This window comes from Pseudophryne corroboree, chromosome 4 (assembly GCF_028390025.1).
Source record: "Pseudophryne corroboree isolate aPseCor3 chromosome 4, aPseCor3.hap2, whole genome shotgun sequence".
NCBI classification, from domain to species: domain Eukaryota; kingdom Metazoa; phylum Chordata; class Amphibia; order Anura; family Myobatrachidae; genus Pseudophryne; species Pseudophryne corroboree.
This window is the reverse complement of record NC_086447.1, coordinates 325,318,705-325,343,514: the sequence shown is the minus strand read 5'-3', so window position 1 is coordinate 325,343,514 and position 24,810 is coordinate 325,318,705. Positions and strand designations below refer to the sequence as shown.

The following is a 24,810-nucleotide window of genomic DNA, read 5'->3' as shown; positions in this document are numbered from 1 at the left end:
ATATACCTGGCACTGTGGGGGAATATCTGGCACTGGGGGGAGCAGGCACTTAGGGGGCATATGTGGCACTGTGGGGGAATATCTGGCACTGGGGGCATATACCTGGCACTGTGGGGGAATATCTGGCACTGGGGGCATATACCTGGCACTGTGGGGGAATATCTGGCACTGGGGGCATATACCTGGCACTGTGGGGGAATATCTGGCACTGGGGGGGAATATCTGGCACTGGGGGCATATACCTGGCACTGAGGGGGCATATGTGGCACTGTGGGTGAATATCTGGCACTGGGGGCATATACCTGGCACTGTGGGGGAATATCTGGCACTGGGAGCATATACCTGGCACTGTGGGGGAATATCTGGCACTGGGGGGAGCAGGCACTGAGGGGGCATATGTGGCACTGTGGGGGAATATCTGGCACTGGGGGCATATACCTGGCACTGTGGGGGAATATCTGGCACTGGGGGGAGCAGGCACTGAGGGGGCATATGTGGCACTGTGGGGGAATATCTGGCACTGGGGGCATATACCTGGCACTGTGGGGGAATATCTGGCACTGGGGGCATATACCTGGCACTGTGGGGGAATATCTGGCACTGGGGGCATATACCTGGCACTGTGGGGGAATATCTGGCACTGGGGGGGAATATCTGGCACTGGGGGCATATACCTGGCACTGTGGATGAATATCTGGCACTGAGGGGAGCAGGCACTGAGGGGGCATATGTTGCACTGTGGGGGAATATCTGGCACTGGGGGCATATACCTGGCACTGTGGGGGAATATCTGGCACTGGGGGCATATACCTGGCACTCTGGGGGAATATCTGGCACTGAGGGGAGCAGGCACAGAGGGGGCATATGTGGCACTGTGGGGGAATATCTGGCACTGGGGGCATATACATGGCACTGTGGGGGAATATCTGGCACTGAGGGAGTAGGCACTGAGGGGGCATATGTGGCACTGTGGGGGAATATCTGGCACTGGGGGCATATAACTGACACTGTGGGGGAATATCTGGCACTGGGGGGAGCAGGCACTGAGGGGGCATATGTGGCACTGTGGGGGAATATCTGGCACTGGGGGCATATACCTGGCACTGTGGGGGAATATCTGGCACTGGGGGCATATGTGACACTGGGAGCACGGCCCTAGCAACAAGCACTACCCCCTAGCAACGAGCATGACACCCAGTGCATGAAACCCCTGTCAACGAGCATGACACCCTGAGCATGAAAATCCCTGGCACCGTGCATGGAACCAAGAGCATGAAACCCCTGGCAACGAGCAGGTAATTTTAAAGTAATTAGAAGCCTTACTGTAGAACTTAATGTGTAATGGGCATTACGGTGTGTGGCATAATGTATCACGGACATTGCGGTGTGTGTCATAATGTGTCAGGCATTACGGTGTGTTGTATACTATATCACGGGCATTGTGGTATGTGGTATAATGTCTCAGGATCATTGCGGTGTGTGTCATACTGTGTCAGACATTGTATGTGCTATAATGTATCAGGGGCATTGCAGTGTGTAGCATAATGTATAACGGGCATTGCGATTCCTGTCATAATGTGTCACAGGCATTACGGTGTGTGGCATAATGTGTCGGGGGCATTACAGTGTGTGCATATTGTGTCATGTGCATTATTGTGTGTGGCATAATGTCTGAGGGCCTTTGCAGTATGTGGCATAATGTATACTGGGCATTTCTATAAGGAGGAAAAATGACAAATAATGTAAGGGGCATGAATCAGGATTATTTTTCTTTCCTGTGGTGGCTAACGTCTGGGCGTGCAGGTTGCAAAACTGGGGTATAAGGTAGCCTTTTCCTGCAATGCCACGCCCTTTATGTGAAGCCACGCCCATTTCAACGAATCCACGCCCCCTTTTGCCGGGGGGGGGGGGGCACATGTTTGTCCCTGTACTATTGCCAATTATGGGGGGGGGGGGGGGGGGCGCCAAAGGATTTTTTGGCTTGGGGGAGAAAAATTTCTAGTTACGCCACTGACCAGGCCAATACCATCCCTACAGTGGAGCATGGTGGTGGCAGCATCATGCTGTGGCAATGTTTTTCAGCGGCAGAAACTGGGAGACTAGTCAGAATAGAGGGAAAGATGAATGCAGCAATGTACATCCTGGGTGAAAACCTGCTCCGGAGCACTCTTGACCTCAGACTGGGGCGACGGTTCATCTTCTACCAGGACAACGACCCTAAGCACACAGCCAAGATGTCAAAGGAGTGGCTTCAGGACAACTCTGTGAATGTCCTTCAATGGCCCAGTCAGAGCCCAGACTTGAATCCAATTGAACATCTCTGGAGAGATCTGAAAATGGCTGTGCACCGATGCTTCTCATCCAACCTTAGTGTTCATTCTAGCACCCTGCACCTTTCAAATCCTGTGCAGTTTCTTGTTCCTGCCTGGGGTGTCGCTCTCTGTTTTGGTTCTTCACAGCACACACAGGTATATATCACAGCACTGAGTAACAGATCAGAGTATGCTGAGAAGCACCACAGCAGAGAGCGACACCCCAGGCAGGAAAGAGGAACTGCACAAATTTTGAAAGGTGCAGGGTGCTAGAATGAACACTAAACCTGATGGAGCTTGAGAGGTGCTGCAAAGAGTAATGGGAGAAACTACCCAAAAATAGGTGTGCCAAGCGGGTGCGGATCATAGGATCGACAGTGTCTAGGTCGGCAATGTTTGGGTAGACCACTATAGGTCGACAGTCACTAGGTCGACAGGGTTAGAAGGTCGACAGGGTTTCTAGGTCGACATGTTCTAGGTCGACAGGTCAAAAGGTCGACATGAGTTTTTCATGTTTTTTTGGTGTCTTTTTCTCCGTACAGTGACCGGGTAGCCCAATTAGTGCACCGTGTCCCCTCACATGGCTCGCTTCGCTCGCCATTCTTCGGGCAAGGTGCCTTGCTCTGCTGCCGCTGCACTCGGCACAGATTACTATTCCCAATCGTAGTCCGCGTGGATCGTTAAGTATGAAAAAGTAAAAAAAAAGAAAAAATGTGAAAAACTCATGTCGACCTTTTGACCTGTCGACCTAGAACATGTTGTCCTAGAAACCCTGTCGACCTTGAAAACATGTCAACCTTGTGACTGTCGACCAATAGTGGTCGACCCAAACATTGTCAATCTTCAGACCGGATACCTGTGGCATCATATTCAAAAAAACTTGAGGCTGTAATTGCTGCTAAAGGTGCATCAACAAAGTATTGAGCAAAGGCTGTGAATACTATGTACATGTGATTTCTTAGTTTTTTATTTTTAATAAATTTGCAGAAATCTCAAAAACACTTTTTTCACATTGTCATTATGGCGTATTGTGTGTAGAATTTTGAGGTTAAAAAATGTATTTATTCCAGTTTGGAATAAGGCTGTAACATAACAAAATGTGGAAAAAGTGAAGCGCTGTGAATACTCTCCGAATTCACTGTGTATGTATATATACTGTATATATATATATATATATATGTACACATATACTGTATATATATATATATATATATATATACACACACACACACACACACACACACACACACACACACACACACACACATATATATATATATATATGCCGGTCTGTAACAGTAAAGTGAAAATTTGAGAACTAATTAACTTATATTATCATAAGTGCCACCTTTCAGAAACTTTTATTCAACACACTTATATGTATTTATATATATATTTACAAGATGGCCCGACCTATTTCCGGACTTTTGTTTCCGTTTTTTTTAGTTTGCACTAATAAAGTTTTATCTATGAAAGAAGCTCTCCAAAATATGTCTCACATCATCACAAGTAGCCTTTTGTATTCAGAAGCACCAAGATCTGATCATGTGGTGCAGAAGCCACAAGCAGGAACCAGATCCTGCACGACTTCCCTCATAATCTGCACGGATCCCCATACATAGGGAAATAAAATTGGCAACAATATAGGGTGAGTGAGTTATAGCTTATACCATTATTTCAAATAAGGGAAAGTGAAAAGGGCAGGGCTGGCTCTACCATTAGACAGCTTTAGGCGGCTGCCTTGGGGCCCCGGCCACTGGAGGGCACCACTGAAATCATCTAGCAAAATACTGAAGGAAGTCTTAGATGGGGGGATGAAAGACAATAAGGAGCATACACATATATGTATTTCTGTGCGTATATATGTATGTACTGTATGTGTACACATACAATTAAAGGGATGTAGTTGGCACCCCGGTGGATGGGATGCCAGCGTTCAGAATACTGGCCCTAGAATCACAACATCTGTCAAAATGCCAATGCCGGAATCCCGATAGCCAGCATCCTGAATGTTAGCATGCCAGGGAGGGTTAGGTTTAGGCTAGGGGGAGGAAGGGTTAAGGTAAGGTTAATTAAATTCATTCAAAACATCGATATTATGGCGGTCGGGATGCTGCTGTCTGTATCCTCACCGGCGGCATCCTGCAAGCAACCCCAATTAAATATCCCCACCAGAGTATTATACAGTGTATATATATATATACACATACATATATATATATATATATATATATATAATCTTGCAATGGTGTGGCACTCGGCTTGATAAATAAGCAATAAACCAGTCAGGTCTTACAACGTTTCAGTGCTTTATTGCATCGATAGTGCAATAAAGCACTGAAACGTTGTAAGACCTGACTGGTTTATTGCTTATTTATCAAGCCGAGTGCCACACCATTGCAAGACTATATCTATACTTTTTGGTATATGTGGAGGCACCGGCGCAGTTATTTGAATTTTCCGTGGAGTGCCGGTCTGAAATTGCTATATATATATATATATAATTTATTTTTTTATTTGTTTATCCCAGCACAAAGTAAAAAAGTGAAATTAGCCTCAGTGCCCTACACGATTCCTAACATGCCAGCTAACGTGTATACATAAAGAAAAGACAGCACTCAAGGACTTTCAAAGTGAAAGTATATTGTGAACAGAGGGGTTATTCAGACGTGATCGCTCCTCTGTGAATTTGCAGAGGTTTGCGATCAGATAGCCACCTAGCCAGAGTGAAAACCCGCCCCGTGCAAGTCTGCGTGCTGCTTGTGAAAATCTCAGCGATCGCCGGTCAGCTGCAAATCCATTCACAACTCACTCACCAGCTAATGATTTTTCCAGCCTGTGCAGTCTGTGCGTAGCCCAGGACCTACTCCTACAGTGCGATAGAATCAGGCTGATCGGGGCCGCAGCGAACATCCCACACCCTCCCTGAAAATGCTTGGCCACGCCTGTGTTTTTCCTGACACTCCTGGAAAACGGGCAGTTACCACCCCAAAACGCTGGTGTCCTGTCAAACAACTTGCTTCCGGCTAGCAGTCAAAAAAATCGCTGGATTTTTTCACTGTTTGGCCTCACGCATGCGTACTACGATCCATACGCATGCACAGTTGATCGATAATCAACCGGCTTGCGAATTCGCACAATAGTGATCAGGTCTGAATAACCCCCAAAGTCACAAAATCTTGTGACTTTCTTTATAATATTTTCTCTATCGTCCTAGTGGATGCTGGGGTTCCTGAAAGGACCATGGGGAATAGCGGCTCCGCAGGAGACAGGGCACAAAAGTAAAGCTTTCCGATCAGGTGGTGTGCACTGGCTCCTCCCCCTATGACCCTCCTCCAAGCCAGTTAGATTTTTGTGCCCGGCCGAGAAGGGTGCAATCTAGGTGGCTCTCCTAAAGAGCTGCTTAGAAAAGTTTAGCTTAGGTTTTTTATTTTACAGTGAGTCCTGCTGGCAACAGGATCACTGCAACGAGGGACTTAGGGGAGAAGAAGTGAACTCACCTGCGTGCAGGATGGATTGGCTTCTTGGCTACTGGACATCAGCTCCAGAGGGACGATCACAGGTACAGCCTGGATGGTCACCGGAGCCTTGCCGCCGGCCCCCTTGCAGATGCTGAAGTAAGAAGAGGTCCAGAATCGGCGGCAGAAGACTCCTCAGTCTTCTAAAGGTAGCGCACAGCACTGCAGCTGTGCGCCATTTTCCTCTCAGCACACTTCACACGGCAGTCACTGAGGGTGCAGGGCGCTGGGAGGGGGGCGCCCTGGGAGGCAAATGAATACCTATTTTGGCTAAAAATACCTCACATATAGCCTCCGGAGGCTATATGGAGATATTTAACCCCTGCCAGAATCCGTTAAGAGCGGGAGACGAGGCCGCCGAAAAAGGGGCGGGGCCTATCTCCTCAGCACACAGCGCCATTTTCCCTCACAGAAAGGCTGGAGGGAAGGCTCCCAGGCTCTCCCCTGCACTGCACTACAGAAACAGGGTTAAAACAGAGAGGGGGGGCACTAATTTGGCGTTAGAAATATATAAAAAAGATGCTATAAGGGAAAACACTTATATAAGGTTGTCCCTATATAATTATAGCGTTTTTGGTGTGTGCTGGTAAACTCTCCCTCTGTCTCTCCAAAGGGCTAGTGGGGTCCTGTCCTCTATCAGAGCATTCCCTGTGTGTGTGCTGTGTGTCGGTACGTGTGTGTCGACATGTATGAGGACGATGTTGGTGAGGAGGCGGAGCAATTGCCTGTAATGGTGATGTCACTCTCTAGGGAGTCGACACCGGAATGGATGGCTTATTTAGGGAATTACGTGATAATGTCAACACGCTGCAAGGTCGGTTGACGACATGAGACGGCCGACAAACAATTAGTACCGGTCCAGACGTCTCAAAAACACCGTCAGGGGTTTTTAAAACGCCCGTTTACTTTAGTCGGTCGACACAGACACAGACAGGGACACTGAATCCAGTGTCGACGGTGAATAAACAAACGTATTCCTTATTAGGGCCACACGTTAAAGGCAATGAAGGAGGTGTTTCATATTTCTGATACTACAAGTACCACAAAAGAGGGTATTATGTGGGATGTGAAAAAACTACCGTAGTTTTTCCTGAATCAGATAAATTAAATGAAGTGTGTGATGATGCGTGGGTTCCCCCCGATAGAAAATTATGGGCGGTATACCCTTTCCCGCCAGAAGTTAGGGCGCGTTGGGAAACACCCCTTAGGGTGGATAAGGCGCTCACACGCTTATCAAAACAAGTGGCGGTACCGTCTATAGATAGGGCCGTCCTCAAGGACCAGCTGACAGGAGGCTGGAAAATATCATAAAAAGTATATACACACATACTGGTGTTATACTGCGACCAGCGATCGCCTCAGCCTGGATGTGCAGAGCTGGGGTGGCTTGGTCGGATTCCCTGACTAAAAATATTGATACCCTTGACAGGGACAGTATTTTATTGACTATAGAGCATTTAAAGGATGCATTTCTATATATGCGAGATGCACAGAGGGATATTTGCACTCTGGCATCAAGAGTAAATGCGATGTCCATATCTGCCAGAAGATGTTATGGACACGACAGTGGTCAGGTGATGCAGATTCCAAACGGCACAAAGGTGTATTGCCGTATAAAGGAAGAGGAGTTATTTGGGGTCGGTCCATCGGACCTGGTGGCCACGGCAACTGCTGGAAAATCCGCCGTTTTTACCCTAAGTCACATCTCTGCAGAAAAAGACACCGTCTTTTCAGCCTCAGTCCTTTCGTCCCTATAAGATCATATCTGCCCAGGGATAGAGGAAAGGGAAGAAGACTGCAGCAGGCAGCCCATTCCCAGGAACAGAAGCGTTCCACCGCTTCTGACAAGTTCTCAGCATGGCGCTGAGACCGTACAGGACCCCTGGATCCTACAAGTAGTATCCCAGGGGTACAGATTGGAATGTCGAGACGTTTCCCCTTCGCAGGCTCCTGAAGTCTGCTTTACCAAGGTCTCCCTCCGACAAGGAGGCAGTATGGGAAAAAATTCACAAGCTGTATTCCCAGCAGGTGATAATTAAATTACCCCTCCTACTACAAGAAAAGGGGTATTATTCCACACTATATTGTGGTACTGAAGCCAGAAGGCTAGGTGAGACTTATTCTAAAAAATTTTTTGAACACTTACAAAGGTTCAAATCAAGATGGAGTCACTCAGAGCAGTGATAACGAACCAGGAAGAAGGGGACTATATAGTGTCCCGGGACATCAGGGATGCTTACCTCTATGTCCCAAATTTGCCCTTCTCACTAAGGGTACCTCAGGTTCGTGGTGCAGAACTGTCACTATCAGTTTCAGACGCTGCCGTTTGGATTGTCCACGGCACCCCGGGTCTTTACCAAGGTAATGGCCGAAATGATGATTCTTCTTCGAAGAAAAGGCGTCTTAATTATCCCTTACTTGGACGATCTCCTGATAAGGGCATAGTCCAGGGAACAGTTGGAGGTCGGAGTAGCACTATCTCGGATACTGCTACAACAGCACGGGTGGATTCTAAATATTCCAAAATCGCAGCTGATCCCGACGACACGTCTGCTGTGCCTAGGGATGATTCTGGACACAGTCCAGAAAAAGGGTGTTTCTCCCGGAAGAGAAAGCCAGGGAGTTATCCGAGCTAGTCAGGAACCTCCTAAAAACAGTGCATCATTGCACAAGGGTCCTGGTAAAAATGGTGGCTTCCTACGAAGCAATTCCATTCGGCAGATTTCACGCAAGAACTTTTCAGTGGGATCTGCTGGACAAATGGTCCGGATCGCATCTTCAGATGCATCAGCGGATAACCCTATATCCAAGGACAAGGGTGTCTCTCCTGTGGTGGTTATAGAGTGCTCATCTTCTAGAGGGCCGCAGATTCGGCATTCAGGATTGGATGCTGGTGACCACGGAGCCCAGCCCGAGAGGCTGGGGAGCAGTCACACAAGGAAAAAATTTCCAGGGAGTGTGATCAAGTCTGGAGACTTTTCTCCACATAAATATACTGGAGCTAAGGGTAAATTTATAATGCTCTAAGCTTAGCAAGACCTCTGCTTCAAGGTCAGCCGGTATTGATCCAGTGGGAAAAAAATCACGGCAGTCGCCCACGTAAACAGACAGGGCGACACAAGAAGCAGGAGGGCAATGGCAAAAACTGCAAGGACTTTTCGCTGGGCGGAAAATCATGTGATAGCACTGTCAGCAGTGTTTCATCCCGGGAATGGAAACTGGGAAGCAGACTTCCTCAGCAGGCACGACCTCCACCCGGGAGAGTGGAAACTTCATCGGGAAGTTTTTTCCACATGATTGTAAACCGTTGGGAAATACCAAAGGTGGACATGATGGCGTCCCGTCTGAACAAAAAAAACGGGACAGGTATTGCGCCAGGTCAAGAGACCCTCAGGCAATAGCTGTGGACGTTCTGGTAACACCGTGGGTGTACCAGTCGGTGTATGTGTTCCCTCCTCTGCTTCTCATACCTAAGGTGCTGAGAATTATAAGACGTAGAGGAGTAAGAACTATACTCATGGCTCCGGATTGGCCAAGAAGGACTTGGTACCCGGAACTTCAAGAGATGCTTACAGAGGTCTTATGGCCTCTGCCGCTAAGAAGGGACTTGCTTCAGCAAGTACCATGTCTGTTCCAAGACTTACCGCAGCTGCGTTTGTCGGCATGGCGGTGGAAAGCCGGATCCTAAGGGAAAAAGGCATTCCGGAAGAGGTCATTCCTACCCTGGTCAAAGCCAGAAAGGAGGTGACCGCACAACATTATCACCACATGTGGCGAAAATATGTTGCGTGGTGTGAGGCCAGGAAGGCCCCACAAAGAAATTTCAACTCGGTCGTTTCCTGCATTTCCTGCAAACAGGAGTGTCTATGGGCCTCAAATTGGGGTCCATTAAGGTTCAAATTTCGGCCCTGTCGATTTTCTTCCAGAAAGAATTGGCTTCAGTTCCTGAAGTCCAGAAGTTTGTCAAGGGAGTATTGCATATACAACCCCCTTTTGTGCCTCCAGTGGCACTGTGGGATCTCAACGTAGTTCTGGGATTCCTCAAATCACATTGGTTTAAAACCAGTCAAATCTGTGGATTTGAAGCATCTCACATGAAAAGTGACCATGCTCTTGGCCCTGGCCTGGACCAGGCGAGTGTCAAATTGGTGGTTTTTTCTCAAAAAAGCCCATATCTGTTTGTCCATTCGGACAGGGCAGAGCTGCGGACTCGTCCCCAGTTCTCTCCCTAAGGTGGTGTCAGTGTTTCACCTGAACCAGCTTATTGTGGTGCCTTGCACCTACTAGGGACTTGGAGGACTCCAAGTTGCTAGATGTTGTCAGGGCCCTGAAAATATGTTCCAGGACGGCTGGAGTCAGGAAAACTGACTTGCTGTTATCCTGTATGCACCCAACAAACTGGGTGCTCTTGCTTCTAAGCAGACTATTGCTAGTTGGATGTGTAATACAATTCAGCTTGCACATTCTGTGGCAGGCCTGCCACAGCCAAAATATGTAAATGCCCATTCCACAAGGAAGGTGGGCTCATCTTGGGCGGCTGCCCGAGGGGTCTCGGCTTTACAACTTTGCCGAGCAGCTACTTGGTCAGGGGCAAAACACGTTTGCTAAATTCTACAAATTTGATACCCTGGCTAAGGAGGACCTGGAGTTCTCTCATTCGGTGCTGCAGAGTCATCCGCACTCTCCCGCCCGTTTGGGAGCTTTGGTATAATCCCCATGGTCCTTTCAGGAACCCCAGCATCCACTAGGACGATAGAGAAAATAAGAATTTACTTACCGATAATTCTATTTCTCGGAGTCCGTAGTGGATGCTGGGCGCCCATCCCAAGTGCGGATTATCTGCAATACTTGTACATAGTTACAAAAATCGGGTTATTATTGTTGTGAGCCATCTTTTCAGAGGCTCCGCTGTTATCATACTGTTAACTGGGTTTAGATCACAAGTTGTACGGTGTGATTGGTGTGGCTGGTATGAGTCTTACCCGGGATTCAAAATTCCTCCCTTATTGTGTACGCTCGTCCGGGCACAGTACCTAACTGGCTTGGAGGAGGGTCATAGGGGGAGGAGCCAGTGCACACCACCTGATCGGAAAGCTTTACTTTTGTGCCCTGTCTCCTGCGGAGCCGCTATTCCCCATGGTCCTTTCAGGAACCCCAGCATCCACTACGGACTCCGAGAAATAGAATTATCGGTAAGTAAATTCTTATTTTTTATCACTTTAAAAGTCCTTGATTGTTGTCCCAATTCTCTGTATATGTATAATTATGCAATTCACCCGAGTCCACCTAGTGCACACCTGCATCTCCCCTCTGAGAGGTGTGTGTGTGGGGGGGAGTTTGCAGATTTGCACTGGCCCTGGAAAAGGGGAAACTACTGCACTAGTCAACTGTTAACGAAGGAGGCACCGTATGTAGGGGGTCATTCCAACCTTATCACACGTTAGCTATTTTTTGCAGTGGTGCGATCGGATAGTCGCCGCCTATGGGGGAGTGTATTTTCGCTTTGCAAGTATGCGAACGCTTGTGCAGCCGAGCGGTACAAAAAAGTTTTGTGCAGTTTTTGAGTAGGTCTGAACTTACTCAGCCGCTGCGATCACTTCAGCCTGTCCGGTTCCGGGATTGACGTCAGTCACCCGCCCTGCAAGCGCTTGGACACGCCTGCATTTTTCCAACCACTCCCTGAAAACGCTCAGTTGACACCCATAAACGCCTTCTTCCTGTCAGTCTTCTTGCGATCGGCTGTGAGAATGGATTCTTTGTTAAATCCATCGCCCAGCACTGATCCGCTTTGTACCCGTACGACGTGCCTGCGCATTGCGGTGCATACGCATGCGCAGTTTTGCTGAGTTTTGACCTGATCACAGCGCTGCAAAAAATAGCTAGCATGCGATCAGGTTGGAATGACTCCATTAATTTTAAGCAATTGTAGTCATGTTCGGGGTTGCTGCCAAAGACAATGTGGTAAACCCTATACAATAAACTGCAAAAGAGAAAAGAGTTGTCCTATGGTGGCGCGCAAAAAGTAACAATAATAATATTAATATGACACTATAAATAACTTTTAATCTCATTCGCTAAAACTTTGTTCTGTGAAATATTAAAAGCAGATAGATTGAAGAATGTGCAAAAAATGTAAGATGGTGATGAAAACTCACACTTTGTTCTTCATACTACAATTCATTATCAGAATTTATTCTGAGTAATTATCACTCCCTTATTAATATATTCATGTCATTGACCCAATAAAAAATTATTATACAGGAGGTACCCACAGGAATTTTCATTCAAGATTGTCCCTATTCAGTGTAACCTGGGTGTCACTCTTATCAAATGTCAACACTTATCTATTTTTCATATATTTGGTAATACTGTCAACCTTAAAAAGGATTGGTTGCAGTGTCAGGCTGGGCCATGGGGCAGAGTGCCCCCCACCCCCCTCCTTTCCGATGCCTGCAGCTATCGATTTAAACAGCTGCAGGTGGCGTTTTATTGGCACGGCCATTTTTCGGGGAGTCCTGCGCATGCGCTGTAGACTCGGGCACTGTGCCAGAGTCTCAACGCTGACAACGCTAGCAGCGGCGGTGTGGGCTACAGGAGAGGAGGGGGCCCACACATGGAGTCTGCACACGGGTCCCTTCCTCTCTAGAAACGCTGCTGCATGAATATGTAGCTATGAGATATTGACGGTGCTTTTATGTTTGAGATTCAATTTCATATATTTACATGTTCCTTCACAAAACAGTATATTTCTAAATTCTATAGCACAGTAGACAGTGCGTGTGTGTGTGTGTGTGTGTGTGTGTGTGTGTGTGTGAGAGACACTAAAATAAGGCTTTGAAATGTAACCATTACTACTATGTCATTATCTTTAGTCATGCAGGAACAGATGGTGTGGGGAGCCCTGAGCCTCCTACGGGTAGTATGGTGCCTTGTTCCGCAGAAGGGATACCTGCACCCTGATGAATTCTTTCAGTCTCCTGAGGTCATGGCAGGTAGGTTTGTCTATGTCTCATCAATATTAACATATAAACTTGCAGTGTCTTTAAGCCTTATGTACAATGGGTATTGGATGTAGTCTTCAAGCTAGGCTGTTTCAGCAGGGCACCGCGCCCCCTGCCCCATTTTTAAAGGGCAAAATGTGCCCTGTCCCTTTAGCGGCACCCTGCTAAAATAGCCTGCCCGTTGCCTTGCTGCTGCCGCGTGAACAAGCACATGGCATCTATTCAAATTAAATGGAGAGCTTGGGGGAAGCACAGCACGCATGCCCGCATCAGTGACGCCGAAGCCTGGGGCATGCCCCCAATAGTGATGCCAGTGGGGCCGTACCACCTCCCAGGCCGACTCCGCGTTTGACACGCACATATTTCACCGGCACCTCGGCCCCTGTCCGCAACCAATCCTAGAGGGAACACTACTACGTGCACTGTACATTGCTTTGGTTTTGTTCCAGTGAGCCTAAATGATAGACTTCTCTCACTTCCCTGCCTCAGAAGCTGTGAGGACAAATTAGTGTTAAAGCAGCCCTCTGAATTTAACGCACAGGGTAACCCCTTATGCAGAATCTGTGAGTTTCCGCTTATTAACCCATAATTTATTGCGTGGGCAAAAAGCTAATTGATTGCATAGGTAAACCCTGCGGCTAATTGATTTCCCCCTGTTTGTTTGAAACTTTTTTTAACTAGATAACTAGATATAACTAGAGAATCTATGTTTAGAGTTGGTACAAAATTCAAGCAATTTCGCAGAGCAAGGAACTCCTTTACCCACACTTCTCACACAGTTTTCACATTCTAGCAGTGGCGTGCGGTGAGGTCAGTGGCTGGTGAGGCACTGCAGCCACAATGTCCGCTGAATCCCGCCGATGACCCCTACCGCAGCCAAGCTGATGCCTTCTACCGCCCCCAAGCCAATGCCTGCTACTGCCATCGCCCCTGATGCCTGCTACTGCTAAATGCTGCCACCACCGCTAATGGCCTACAAAATTGCCGCCATCAATTGCCCTTGCCGCCATTTCACATCTCAGTCAGATGCCACCAACGCCAGCAGCATGGCTGCTCACCAAACAGGCGGCTAATATGTTGTACATTTTTATAAAATAAAAAACAAATATTAGTGTTTGGGACTGGGGAGGGAGTGGAAGGAGCACATGAATGCAATTTTGTCCATTGCTGCAGTAATCCCGCGGGGTTGTGTCTGTCTATGTTACCTTCGTGCTCAGGACCTGGAAGTGACAAAACGAGAGGGCAGGAGAGAACTTCCGCCCTTACAGCACTTAAATGTTTTCTTCGTTCTACGTTCGTTTGGGGTAATTATTTTTTTCTATGCAGCATTGAACCCTCCCGGGCTCGCTTCGCTCGCCGCGCTTTGTGCTCGGTGTCTCGCTTCGCTCGCCACCGTTTACTATTCCGAATAGATTGTGACATGGACCCAGGGGATTATGGGAAAGGTCCTCTCCACGAAGGTAAACTAGACGCTACCAATCCACCGCGGGCAAACGTAAGAGTTGCGAGGGGGGGTTTCCGTGTGTGTTACACACACACATATAAATTCTCCTCCCACCATTTAACCCTAACACACACACCCCGTGCCCAGCCTACGTCTAACCTACCCCACCCCTGCAGCCTAACCCAAACCCTCCACTGGTATACTGACTGTTGGGATCCCGACTGCAGGGATCTTGACCGCATCCAAGTATAGGTCTATTCCTAATTTGAACTGCAGAATGCAGCGTTCCCTACCACGCTTTGACTGCGGACTGTCTCCACACCGCACACACACTTTCACTGCAGAATACACACACACTCGGACAGTCCCACATACATACACATTACACACACACTCAGACTGCCCTCACACACACACACACACACACACACACACACATACTGCGACTGCAGGCTGCCCCCCTCGCCCCATACACACTAGGACAGTGCTGGTCACACACACACACACACACACACACACACACACACACACACACTCTGTGACTGCAGGCTGCCCCCATCCCCCAAACACACTAGGACAGTGCTGGTCACACACACACACACACACACACACACACACACACACTGTGACTGCAGGCTGCCCCCCTCGCCCCATACACACTAGGACAGTGCTGGTCACACACACACACACACACACACACACACACACACACACACACACACACACACACTCTCTGTGACTGCAGGCTTCCCCCATCCCCCATACACACTAGGACAGTGCTGGTCACACACACACACACACACACACACACACACACACTGTGACTGCAGGCTGCCCCCATCCCCCATACACACTAGGACAGTGCTGGTCACACACACACACACACACACACACACACACACACACACACACACACACACACTGTGACTGCAGGCTGCCCCCATCCCCCATACACACTAGGACAGTGCTGATCACACACACACACACACACACACTGTGACTGCAGGCTGCGCCCCTCCCCCATACACACTAGGACAGTGCTGCTGATCACACACACACACACACACACACACACACACACACACACACACACTGTGACTGCAGTCTGCCCCCCTCCCCCCACTCGTACTGCAGCTTAAACAATGTGTCTGCAGACTGTCTCCCCCCCCATTCCCAACACACAAACTCTGCCTGCCCACTCCCATGCTATAAGAGGAAGCTGGTACCTGTCTACTGGTGGCAGCTGTGCTGTCTCGAAGTCCGGAGTCTGGAGCTGAGGAGGAGGGCTGCCTGTTCCCCTGCTGCACTGCTTGGTACACAACACATGGGGGCTGGGAAGAGCAGCCGAGGACAGCTCACATTACAGCCCCAGCGTTCAGTGCCCAATCACATAAGATCAGGGACAGGGGCGTGCTTTCATATGAGCTGACAGCACGCCCCTGTCACAGAGGCACTGCTATTAGGTGCCGCTCTGGGGGTTTTTCTTCATGAGTTTTTGCTGCACAATGCTTGGCCCCGCCCCCCCGCTTCCGGACCATTCACACTGACATCGGGAGGCACCAAGAGCAGTGCCTCCCACACACATTAAGACATGTTTCTACATAGTAAATTTATATAAATGCTAAAGGATTAACTATTAAAATAATACTAAGAAGATATTCTGTGTCATAAGTATCTTCTTAGTATTATTTTAATCATTATGACAGGGGAGGCACTGCCTCCCCTGCCTCCCCTGACTGCACGTCCCTGCATTCTAGTAATCTCATTCTGCAATATTACATCAAATGTATTTTTCTCTTACGTCCTAGAGGATGCTAGGGTTCCATTTAGTACCATGGGGTATAGACGGGTCCATTAGGAGCCATGGGCACTTTAAGAGTTTAATAGTGTGGGCTGGCTCTCCCTCTTTGCCCCTCCTACCAGACTCAGTTTAGAAAATGTGCCCGGAGGAGCCGGCCACAGCTAGGGGAGCTCGTAGGAGTTTTCTTAGTTTTTTTGTTTTAATAGAGTAAATTAGGTACAGGAAGGCTGCTGGCAACAGCCTCCCTGCTTCATGGGACTTAGGAGGGGAAGTAGGAAGCAACTCTTGAAGTTAATTGTCCTCTACTCCGCCGACAGGACACTGAGCTCCTGAGGGTGCTGATCGCAAGCCCACGAGGCGACCGCTCACTCCTGCAGCATGCTGCCACCCCCTATCAGAGCCAGAAGAAAGAAGAGTGATGAGTACAGCTAACCGGGCCGCCGGTGGGAATGCCAGCACAAGGGTGGGAGTGCAGCTCTGACAGGCTGCACACCAGGAAGGCTCAGCAGCACATGGTGTAGGCGCTTTGAGGGGCGTCCTGAGCCAGCGCGGATAAACCTACACTGGTCAAGCAGCTAACAGGGGCTAATCCCGCTGTTAGCAATAAAATCCTCAGGCCAGCATAAACAATTTGTGTGGGAAACCGCGTGCCATTACAGGGGGCGGAGCTTTTCCTCAGAGCGGATCCAGAGCCAATTTCTCCCTGCAGCTCATTGGAACAGAATGCTGACAGGGAGCGCTGCCCTCCACATAACTCCAGCTATCCTCTGCGGTACCAGGGTGTTATAGATTGTGTTGGTAGTACTAATTAACTTATTAAGGTTGGTTAGTCAGCGCCGGGCTTTTATCATAATAACCTCCTACAGGGGCCCTGTGTGGCTGGCTCCTTATACTCTGTGACTCTTTGTAGGTACTCTGGGGGAAACTGTCTGACATTTTCGTGTGTGTGTGTATGTGTGTGTGTAGGTGTGTATATAGAAGTAGAAATTTTTCTCCCCCAAGCCAAAAAATCCTTCGGCGCCCCCCCCCCCCCCCCCCCCATACACCCCGTAATTGCCTGCGGCGCGCGCTGGCAAAAAGTGTGTGTGGCTTTGTCGAAATGGGCGTGGCTTTGCGTGGAGGGCGTGGCATTGCAGGAAAAGACTACCTTATACCCCAGTTTTGCAACCTGCACGCCCAGACGTTGGCCACCACAGGAAAGAAAAATAATCCTGATTCATGCCCCTTACATTATTTGTCATTTTTCCTCCTTATAGTAATGCCCAGTATACATTATTCCACATACTGCAATGGCCCTTAGACATTATTCCACACACAATCAGTGATCGCGCTGAGCCCAAAAAAAAGTGGGTCCCAGGGACCCTTCACTTTTAAAAATTGGGGTCCTACCGGTCTTTTTCTGGGTCCCATCGGAATGAAGGTTCTTATTAATTTTAATCTTGTTTGGACACTACAAAAATGTTGCAAGATGGGGGGGATGGGGTGACAATGCTGCTGGGCTGTGTAGCATGCAGGACACCCTGCACCAGAACTGTAACTAGACATTTTGGTGCCCTTAGGCAGAAAGTGAATTGGTGTTAGACCACTTAGACCACAAAGAACAGGTAGTGCGCGCCGTAGGCGCGTTGCAAAATTTTAGGGGCGTGGCTTCATAGGGAAGGGGCGTGGCCACATAATAGTGTCAATTCACATTACACCACACAGTAGTGGCGCTTATACACATTGCACCAGGTAGAACCTCCTATGCACACTGATCCAGGTAGATCACGTCATACACTTTGCTCCAGGTACAGCACGTCATACACTTTGCACCAGGTACAGCACGTCATACACTTTGCACCAGGTACAGCACGTCATACACTTTGCACCAGGTAGAGCACGTTATCATACACATTGCCACTAGGTAGAGCACGTTATCATACACAGTGCGCCAGGTAGAACACGTTATACACACTGCGCCAGGTAGAGCACGTTATCATACACATTGCGCCAGGTAGAGCATGTTATCATACACATTGCCGCTAGGTAGAGCAAGTTATCATACACATTGCATCAGGTAGAGCATGTTATCATACACATTGCCGCTAGGTAGAGCAAGTTATCATACACATTGCCGCTAGGTAGAGCAAGTTATCATACACATTGCCGCTAGGTAGAGCAAGTTATCATACACATTGCGTCAGGTAGAACACGTTGTTATACACATTGCGCCAGGTAGAGCACGTTATTATACACAATGCGCCTGGTAGAGCACGTTATTATCAGCCACATTGCGCCAGGTAGAACACGTTATTATACACAATGCGCCTGGTAGAGCACATTATCATACACATTGCGCCAGGTAGAACACGTTATTATACACAATGCGCCTGGTAGAGCACGTTATAATACACATTGCACTAGGTAGAGCACGTTATCATACACATTGCGCCAGGTAGAACACGTTATCATACACATTGCGCCAGGTAGAGCACGTTATCATACACATTGCGCCAGGTAGAACACGTTATTATACACAATGCGCCTGGTAGAGCACGTTATCATACACATTGCGCCAGGTAGAACACGTTATTATACACAATGCGCCTGGTAGAGCACGTTATAATACACATTGCACTAGGTAGAACACGTTATTATACACAATGCGCCTGGTAGAGCACGTTATTATACACATTGCACTAGGTAGAGCACGTTATCATACACATTGCACCTGGTAGAGCACGTTATTATACACATTGCACCAGGTAGAGCACGTTATCATACACATTGCGCCAGGTAGAACACGTTATCATACACATTGCGCCAGGTAGAACACGTTATCATACACATTGCGCCAGGTAGAATACGTTATCATACACATTGCGCCAGGTAGAGCACGTTATCATACACATTGCGCCAGGTAGAACACGTTATTATACACATTGCGCCAGGTAGAACACGTTATTATACACATTGCGCCAGGTAGAACACGTTATTATACACAATGCGCCTGGTAGAGCACTGAGGCACATTGCAGTAACCACTCACTTATCACCTCCAGTTGCACGAAGGGGCCGTTTGACACAAGTGGTTCCGCCCCCAGCAGCAACTCACTGACACTCACCATTTTTTCTGACAGCACAGTGCAGTGAGTGCACTGGCACAAGTAGCCAGCCTGCGCCTGTAGTAGCCGCAGCCTGGAGGAGCTCTATGTGAAATCGCAAGCAGAGGCTGTTCTCTGGCAAGAAGGAGCTCGTCCAATCGCTTCCCCTGACGGGCTGGCCACTGCTAAATATACCGATAATCAGTTCCAACTGTGTCAAAGTAGTGGAGCCCCAGGTGCAATGGGAAAGTCAGTGTCACTGCACAGTTGTACTGATATACTGGTATATTTAGCAGTGGCCAGCCCGTCAGGGGAAGCGATCGGAGGAGCTCCTTCTTGCCAGCCTCTGCTTGCGATTTCACAGATAGCTACTTCATGCTGCGGCGCCGGCTGGCTACTTGTGCCAGTGCACTCACTGCACTGTGCTGTCAGAAAAATGGTGTCAGTGAGGCCCTGACACTCTGAGCGGCCTCACATTGCACACACGGAGCTTGCAGCCCCCGGACATCCCGCATCTGCACCAGCTACTCCAGGTGAAGCGGGGCGATGCAGCACTGCCTACTGCTTACCTACAGCGGGAGCTGCGCAGCCCGGACGGCTCCTGCTGGAAGGTAGTTGTCGGGTCTCGGTGGGGCGTTGAGCGGGTCCCGGGTAGGGGGGTGGCGGCGGGCAGATCCGGAGCTGTACTCCCAGTCGCAGAGGAGGGTGCTGGCGGCAGAGTGGCAGTGGAGCCGGATGAGCGGGGGCCAGTCTGTCAGCCCTGCAGCACAGATTCATGTGCTGGCGGGGAGCAGGATTCAAAGCGGGAGATGCTGCAGGCTGTGATTGGATGGAGACTACAGGAGGTGATTGGCCGAGGAAACAGCCAGTCACCTCCTGCATTCCGCTGACAGGCTTAACACATGCAAACACATATTCAGATGAGCGCGTCCTGTGGGACCCGCTCATCTTCTAAATGTGAGTCCCGGGCGGCTGTTTCTGGGTAAAATACGCGCCATGGCGCGTTTTTGCGATCACTGACAATAATGCACATGACACAATATGCACACACCGTAATGCCCCCTACACATTATGCCACACACCGTAATGCCCCGACACATTATGCCACACACGTAATGCCCCCGACACATTATGCCACACACCGTAATGCCTGTGACACATTATGACAGGAATCGCAATGCCAGTTATACATTATGCTACACACTGCAATGCCCCTGATACATTATAGCACACACAATGTCTGTGACACAGTATGACACACACCACAATGATCCTGAGACATTATACCACATACCACAATGCCCGTGATATAGTATACAACACACCGTAATGCCTGATACATTATGACACACACCGCAATGTCCGTGATACATTATGCCACACACCGTAATGCCCATTACACATTAAGTTCTACAGTAAGGCTTCCAATTACTTTTAAATTACCTCCTCGTTGCCAGGGGTTTCATGCTCTTGGTTCCATGCACGGTGCCAGGGGTTTTCATGCTCAGGGTGTCATGCTCGTTGCCAGGGGTTTCATGCACTGGGTGTCCTGCTCGTTGCTAGGGGGTAGTGCTTGTTGCTAGGGCCGTGCTCCCAGTGCCACATATGCTCCCAGTGCCAGATATTCCCCCACAGTGCCAGGTATATGCACCCAGTGCCAGATATTCCCCCACAGTGCCAGGTATATGCACCCAGTGCCAGATATTCCCCCACAGTGCCAGGTATATGCCCCCCCCCCCAGTGCCAGATATTCCCCCACAGTGCCTGCTTCCCCCCCCCCCAGTGCCAGATATTCCCCCCCCAGTGCCAGGTATATGCCCCCAGTGCCAGATATCCCCCCCCTCCAGTGCCAGGTATATGCCCCCAGTGCCAGGTATATGACCCCCCAGTGCCAGATATCCCCCCCCCCCAGTGCCAGGTATATGCCCCCAGTGCCAGATATTCCCCCACAGTGCCAGGCATATGCCCCCAGTGCCAGATATTCCCTCCCAGTGCCTGCTCCCCCCCCCCCAGTGCCAGGTATATGCCCCCCCAGTCACGGGTATATGCCCCCAGTGCCGGGTATATGCCCCCCCAGTGCCAGGTATATTCCCCCAGTGCCAGGTATATGCCCCCCCAGTGCCAGGTATATGCCCCCAGTGCCAGGTATATGCCCCCAGTGCCAGGTATATGCCCCCCCAGTGCCAGATATTCCCCCCCAGTGCCAGGTATATGCCCCCAGTGCCAGGTATATGCCCCCAGTGCCAGGTACATGCCCCCCCAGTGCCAGTTATATGCCCCCAGTGCCAGGTATATGCCCCCAGTGCCTGCTTCCCCCCCAGTGCCAGGTAAATGTCCCCAGTGCCGGGTATATGCCCCCCCAGTGCCAGGTATATGCCCCCAGTGCCGGGTATATGCCCCCCCAGTGCCGGGTATATGCCCCCAGTGCCAGGTACATGCCCCCAGTGCCAGATATTCCCCCCTAGTGCCTGCTTCCCCCCCAGTGCCAGGTATATGCCTCCAGTGCCGGGTATATGCCCCCCCAGTGCCAGGTATATGCCCCCCAGTGCCGGGTATATGCCCCCCAGTGCCAGGTACATGCCCCCAGTGCCGGGTATATGCCCCCCCAGTGCCAGGTATATGCCCCCAGTGCCAGGTATATGCCCCTAGTGCCAGGTACATGCCCTCAGTGCCAGGTATATGCCCCCCCAGTGCCAGGTATATGTCCCCAGTGCCGGGTATATGCCCCAGTGCCTGCTCCTCCGGCCCCCCCCTATGTGTTGGAGGGACACGAGCGCATCGCGCGTCTCTCCTGTGTCCCTCCTGGCTCTCCCCCAGCTGTCTAATAAAGGAAGTGCCGTTCGTGAGCCAATCAGAGCTCACGAACGGCACTTGCTTCCTTAGACCGGCCGGGGGAGAGCCAGGAGGGACACAGGAGAGACGCGCGATGCGCTCGTGTCCCTCCAACACATGGGGGGGGGGGAGCCGGGGGAGCAGGCACCGCAGCAAGGAGGGAGAGGAGATCGCAGATTGACATGCGGACGCTCGTCCGCATGTCAATCTGTTCTAAATCAGTGGCGCCCCCGCAGCCCCTCGCCCCCAAGCCACCGCGAGGACTGCGGGGGCAGTAGTTACGCCACTGTCTCACATTACCATCTCTAAGGACTCTGTGTCCTGTGCTGCAGAATGTGTATCATCTCCTTAGAAGTCTATTCCATGTACTCAGGACTGCAATGTACTTTCCCAGCCTTCTGGATCAGAAGCCCCATGGGTGGATTCTTCGAGGGGAATGATATCCCAGATTTCAACAAGGATGTCACATACTGAGAAAGAAACACAGTTTTTGTGAAAATCTGTAGAGGGTTTGACATCCTCAGCCCCCACTGCTTCGTCTAAGACCCCCCCTACATACCCACAAAAACGTACACTTGCCCAGATAATGCAAGCTGACACTTATATCGACTCTGATACAGGGGACGGTGATGGGGATATGCATCACTTGCTAAGGGGGTGCAACTAATGATTGAAGCCATTTGGGACATTTTACATATTACTGAGAAGGTACCTGAGCAGGTAGAGGAATCCTTTTTTACAGAAAGTAAGAAATCATCGCTTACCTTCCCGGCTTCTAAGGAGTTAAACTCTTTGTTTGAAAAATCCTGGGAAAACCAAGAGAAAAAATTCCAGATCCCAAAAAGGGTTCTCATTGCTTTCTCTAACGTCCTAGTGGATGCTGGGGACTCCGTAAGGACCATGGGGAATAGACGGGCTCCGCAGGAGACAGGGCACTTTAAGAAAGAATTAGGAATACTGGTGTGCACTGGCTCCTCCCTCTATGTCCCTCCTCCAGACCTCAGTTTCAATCTGTGCCCGGACGAGCTGGGTGCACCTTAGTGAGCTCTCCTGAGCTTGCTAAATAGAAAGTATTTTGTTAGGATTTTTTTATTTTCAGAGAGATCTGCTGGCAACAGACTCTCTGCTACGTGGGACTGAGGGGAGAGAAGCAGCCCTACTCACTGTGGATAGGTCATGCTTCTTAGGCTACTGGACACCATTAGCTCCAGAGAAATCGAACACAGGAACGCACCCTTGGTCGTCCGATCCCAGAGCCGCGCCGCCGTCCCCCTCGCAGAGCCAGAAGCCAGAAGCCAGCGTGAGAAGCAAGAAGACTTCAAAAGCGGCGGCAGAAGACTCCAGTCTTCATATGAGGTAGCGCACAGCACTGCAGCTGTGCGCCATTGCTCCCACATTAAACCCACACACTCCGGTCACTGTAGGGTGCAGGACGCAGGGGGGGGGGGGGGGGGGGGCGGCGCCCTGGGCAGCAATTAGAGACCTCTTGGCAAAGTGGGCATATATACAGTTGGGCACTGTATATATGCATGAGCCCCCGCCATTATTTTACACAAAATCGCGGGACAGAAGCCCACCGCTGAGGGGGCGGGGCTTCTTCCTCAGCACTCACCAGCGCCATTTTCTCTCCATAGCTCCGCTGAGAGGATGCTCCCCAGGCTCTCCCCTGCAGATTCACGGTAGAAAGAGGGTAAAAAAAAAGGGGGGGGCACATAAATTTAGCGCAAAATCAGTATATACAGCAGCTACTGGGTAAACACTAAGTTACTGAGTAATTCCTGGGTCATATAGCGCTGGGGTGTGTGCTGGCATACTCTCTCTCTGTCTCTCCAAAAGGCCTTGTGGGGGTTCTGTCCTCAAATAGAGCATCCCCTGTGTGTGTGATGTGTCGGTACGCTTGTGTCGGCATGTTTGACGAGGAAGGCTATGTGGAAGCAGAGCAGGTACAAATGAATGTGGGATCGCCGCCGACGCCCGATTGAATGGATATGTGGAAGGTTTTAAATGATAATGTGAATTCCTTGCATAAAAGGTTGGATAAAGCTGAAGCCTTGGGACAGTCAGGGTCTCAACCCATTCCTGATCCTACAGTGCAGAGGCCGTCAGGGTCTCAGAAGCGCCCACTATCCCAAATTGTTGACACAGATATCGACACGGATTCTGACTCCAGTGTCGATGGCGATGAGGCAAAGTTGCAGCCTAAAATGGCTAAAGCCATCCGCTACATGATTATAGCAATGAAGGATGTATTGCACATCTCAGAGGAAAACCCAGTCCCTAACAAGAGGGTTTATATGTTTGGGGAAAAAAGGCATGAGGTGACCTTTCCCCCTTCACATGAGTTAAATGAGTTATGTGAAAAAGCTTGGGAATCTCCAGATAGAAAAATGCAAATTTCCAAACGGTTGCTTATGGCGTATCCTTTCCCGCCAACGGACAGGTTACGCTGGGAATCCTCCCCTAGGGTAGACAAAGCTTTGACACGCTTATCTAAGAAGGTAGCCCTGCCGTCACAGGATACGGCCACCCTAAAAGATCCTGCGGATAGAAAGCAGGAAGGTATCCTGAAGTCCGTTTATACACATTCAGGTACCCTACTAAGGCCGGCAATTGCGTCGGCCTGGATGTGTAGTGCTGTAGCAGCATGGACAGATACTTTATCTGAGGAACTTGATACCTTGGACAAGGATACTATATTACTGACCCTGGAAAATATAAAAGACGCTGTCCTATATATGAGAGATGCCCAGAGAGACATTAGCCTACTGGGCTCTAGAATAAATGCAATGTCGATTTCTGCCAGAAGGGTCCTGTGGACTC

At 49.6% G+C, this 24,810-nt stretch overlaps 1 protein-coding gene and 1 long non-coding RNA gene across 4 annotated transcripts in view; one reads left to right on the top strand and one right to left on the bottom strand.

The window, feature by feature from the left end:
* Positions 1-24,810, bottom strand: part of LOC134909477 (uncharacterized) — a 289,430-nt gene that overhangs the window by 244,226 nt on the left and 20,394 nt on the right. Inside the window, exon 1 of one of the 3 annotated variants that reach the window (XR_010175950.1) lies at positions 15,502-15,706. The exons of the other annotated variants lie outside the window; for them this stretch is intronic. This is a non-coding gene — a long non-coding RNA (uncharacterized LOC134909477). Of the gene's footprint in view, positions 1-15,501; positions 15,707-24,810 lie in introns of those variants that run through there. 3 annotated transcript variants of the gene reach the window in all.
* Positions 1-24,810, top strand: part of PIGZ (phosphatidylinositol glycan anchor biosynthesis class Z) — a 79,136-nt gene that overhangs the window by 38,182 nt on the left and 16,144 nt on the right. Inside the window, exon 2 of the mRNA XM_063916368.1 lies at positions 12,703-12,822. Within this exon, the coding sequence (XP_063772438.1) occupies positions 12,705-12,822 (118 nt within the window). The 5' untranslated portion in view covers positions 12,703-12,704. The remainder of the gene's footprint in view (positions 1-12,702; positions 12,823-24,810) is intronic.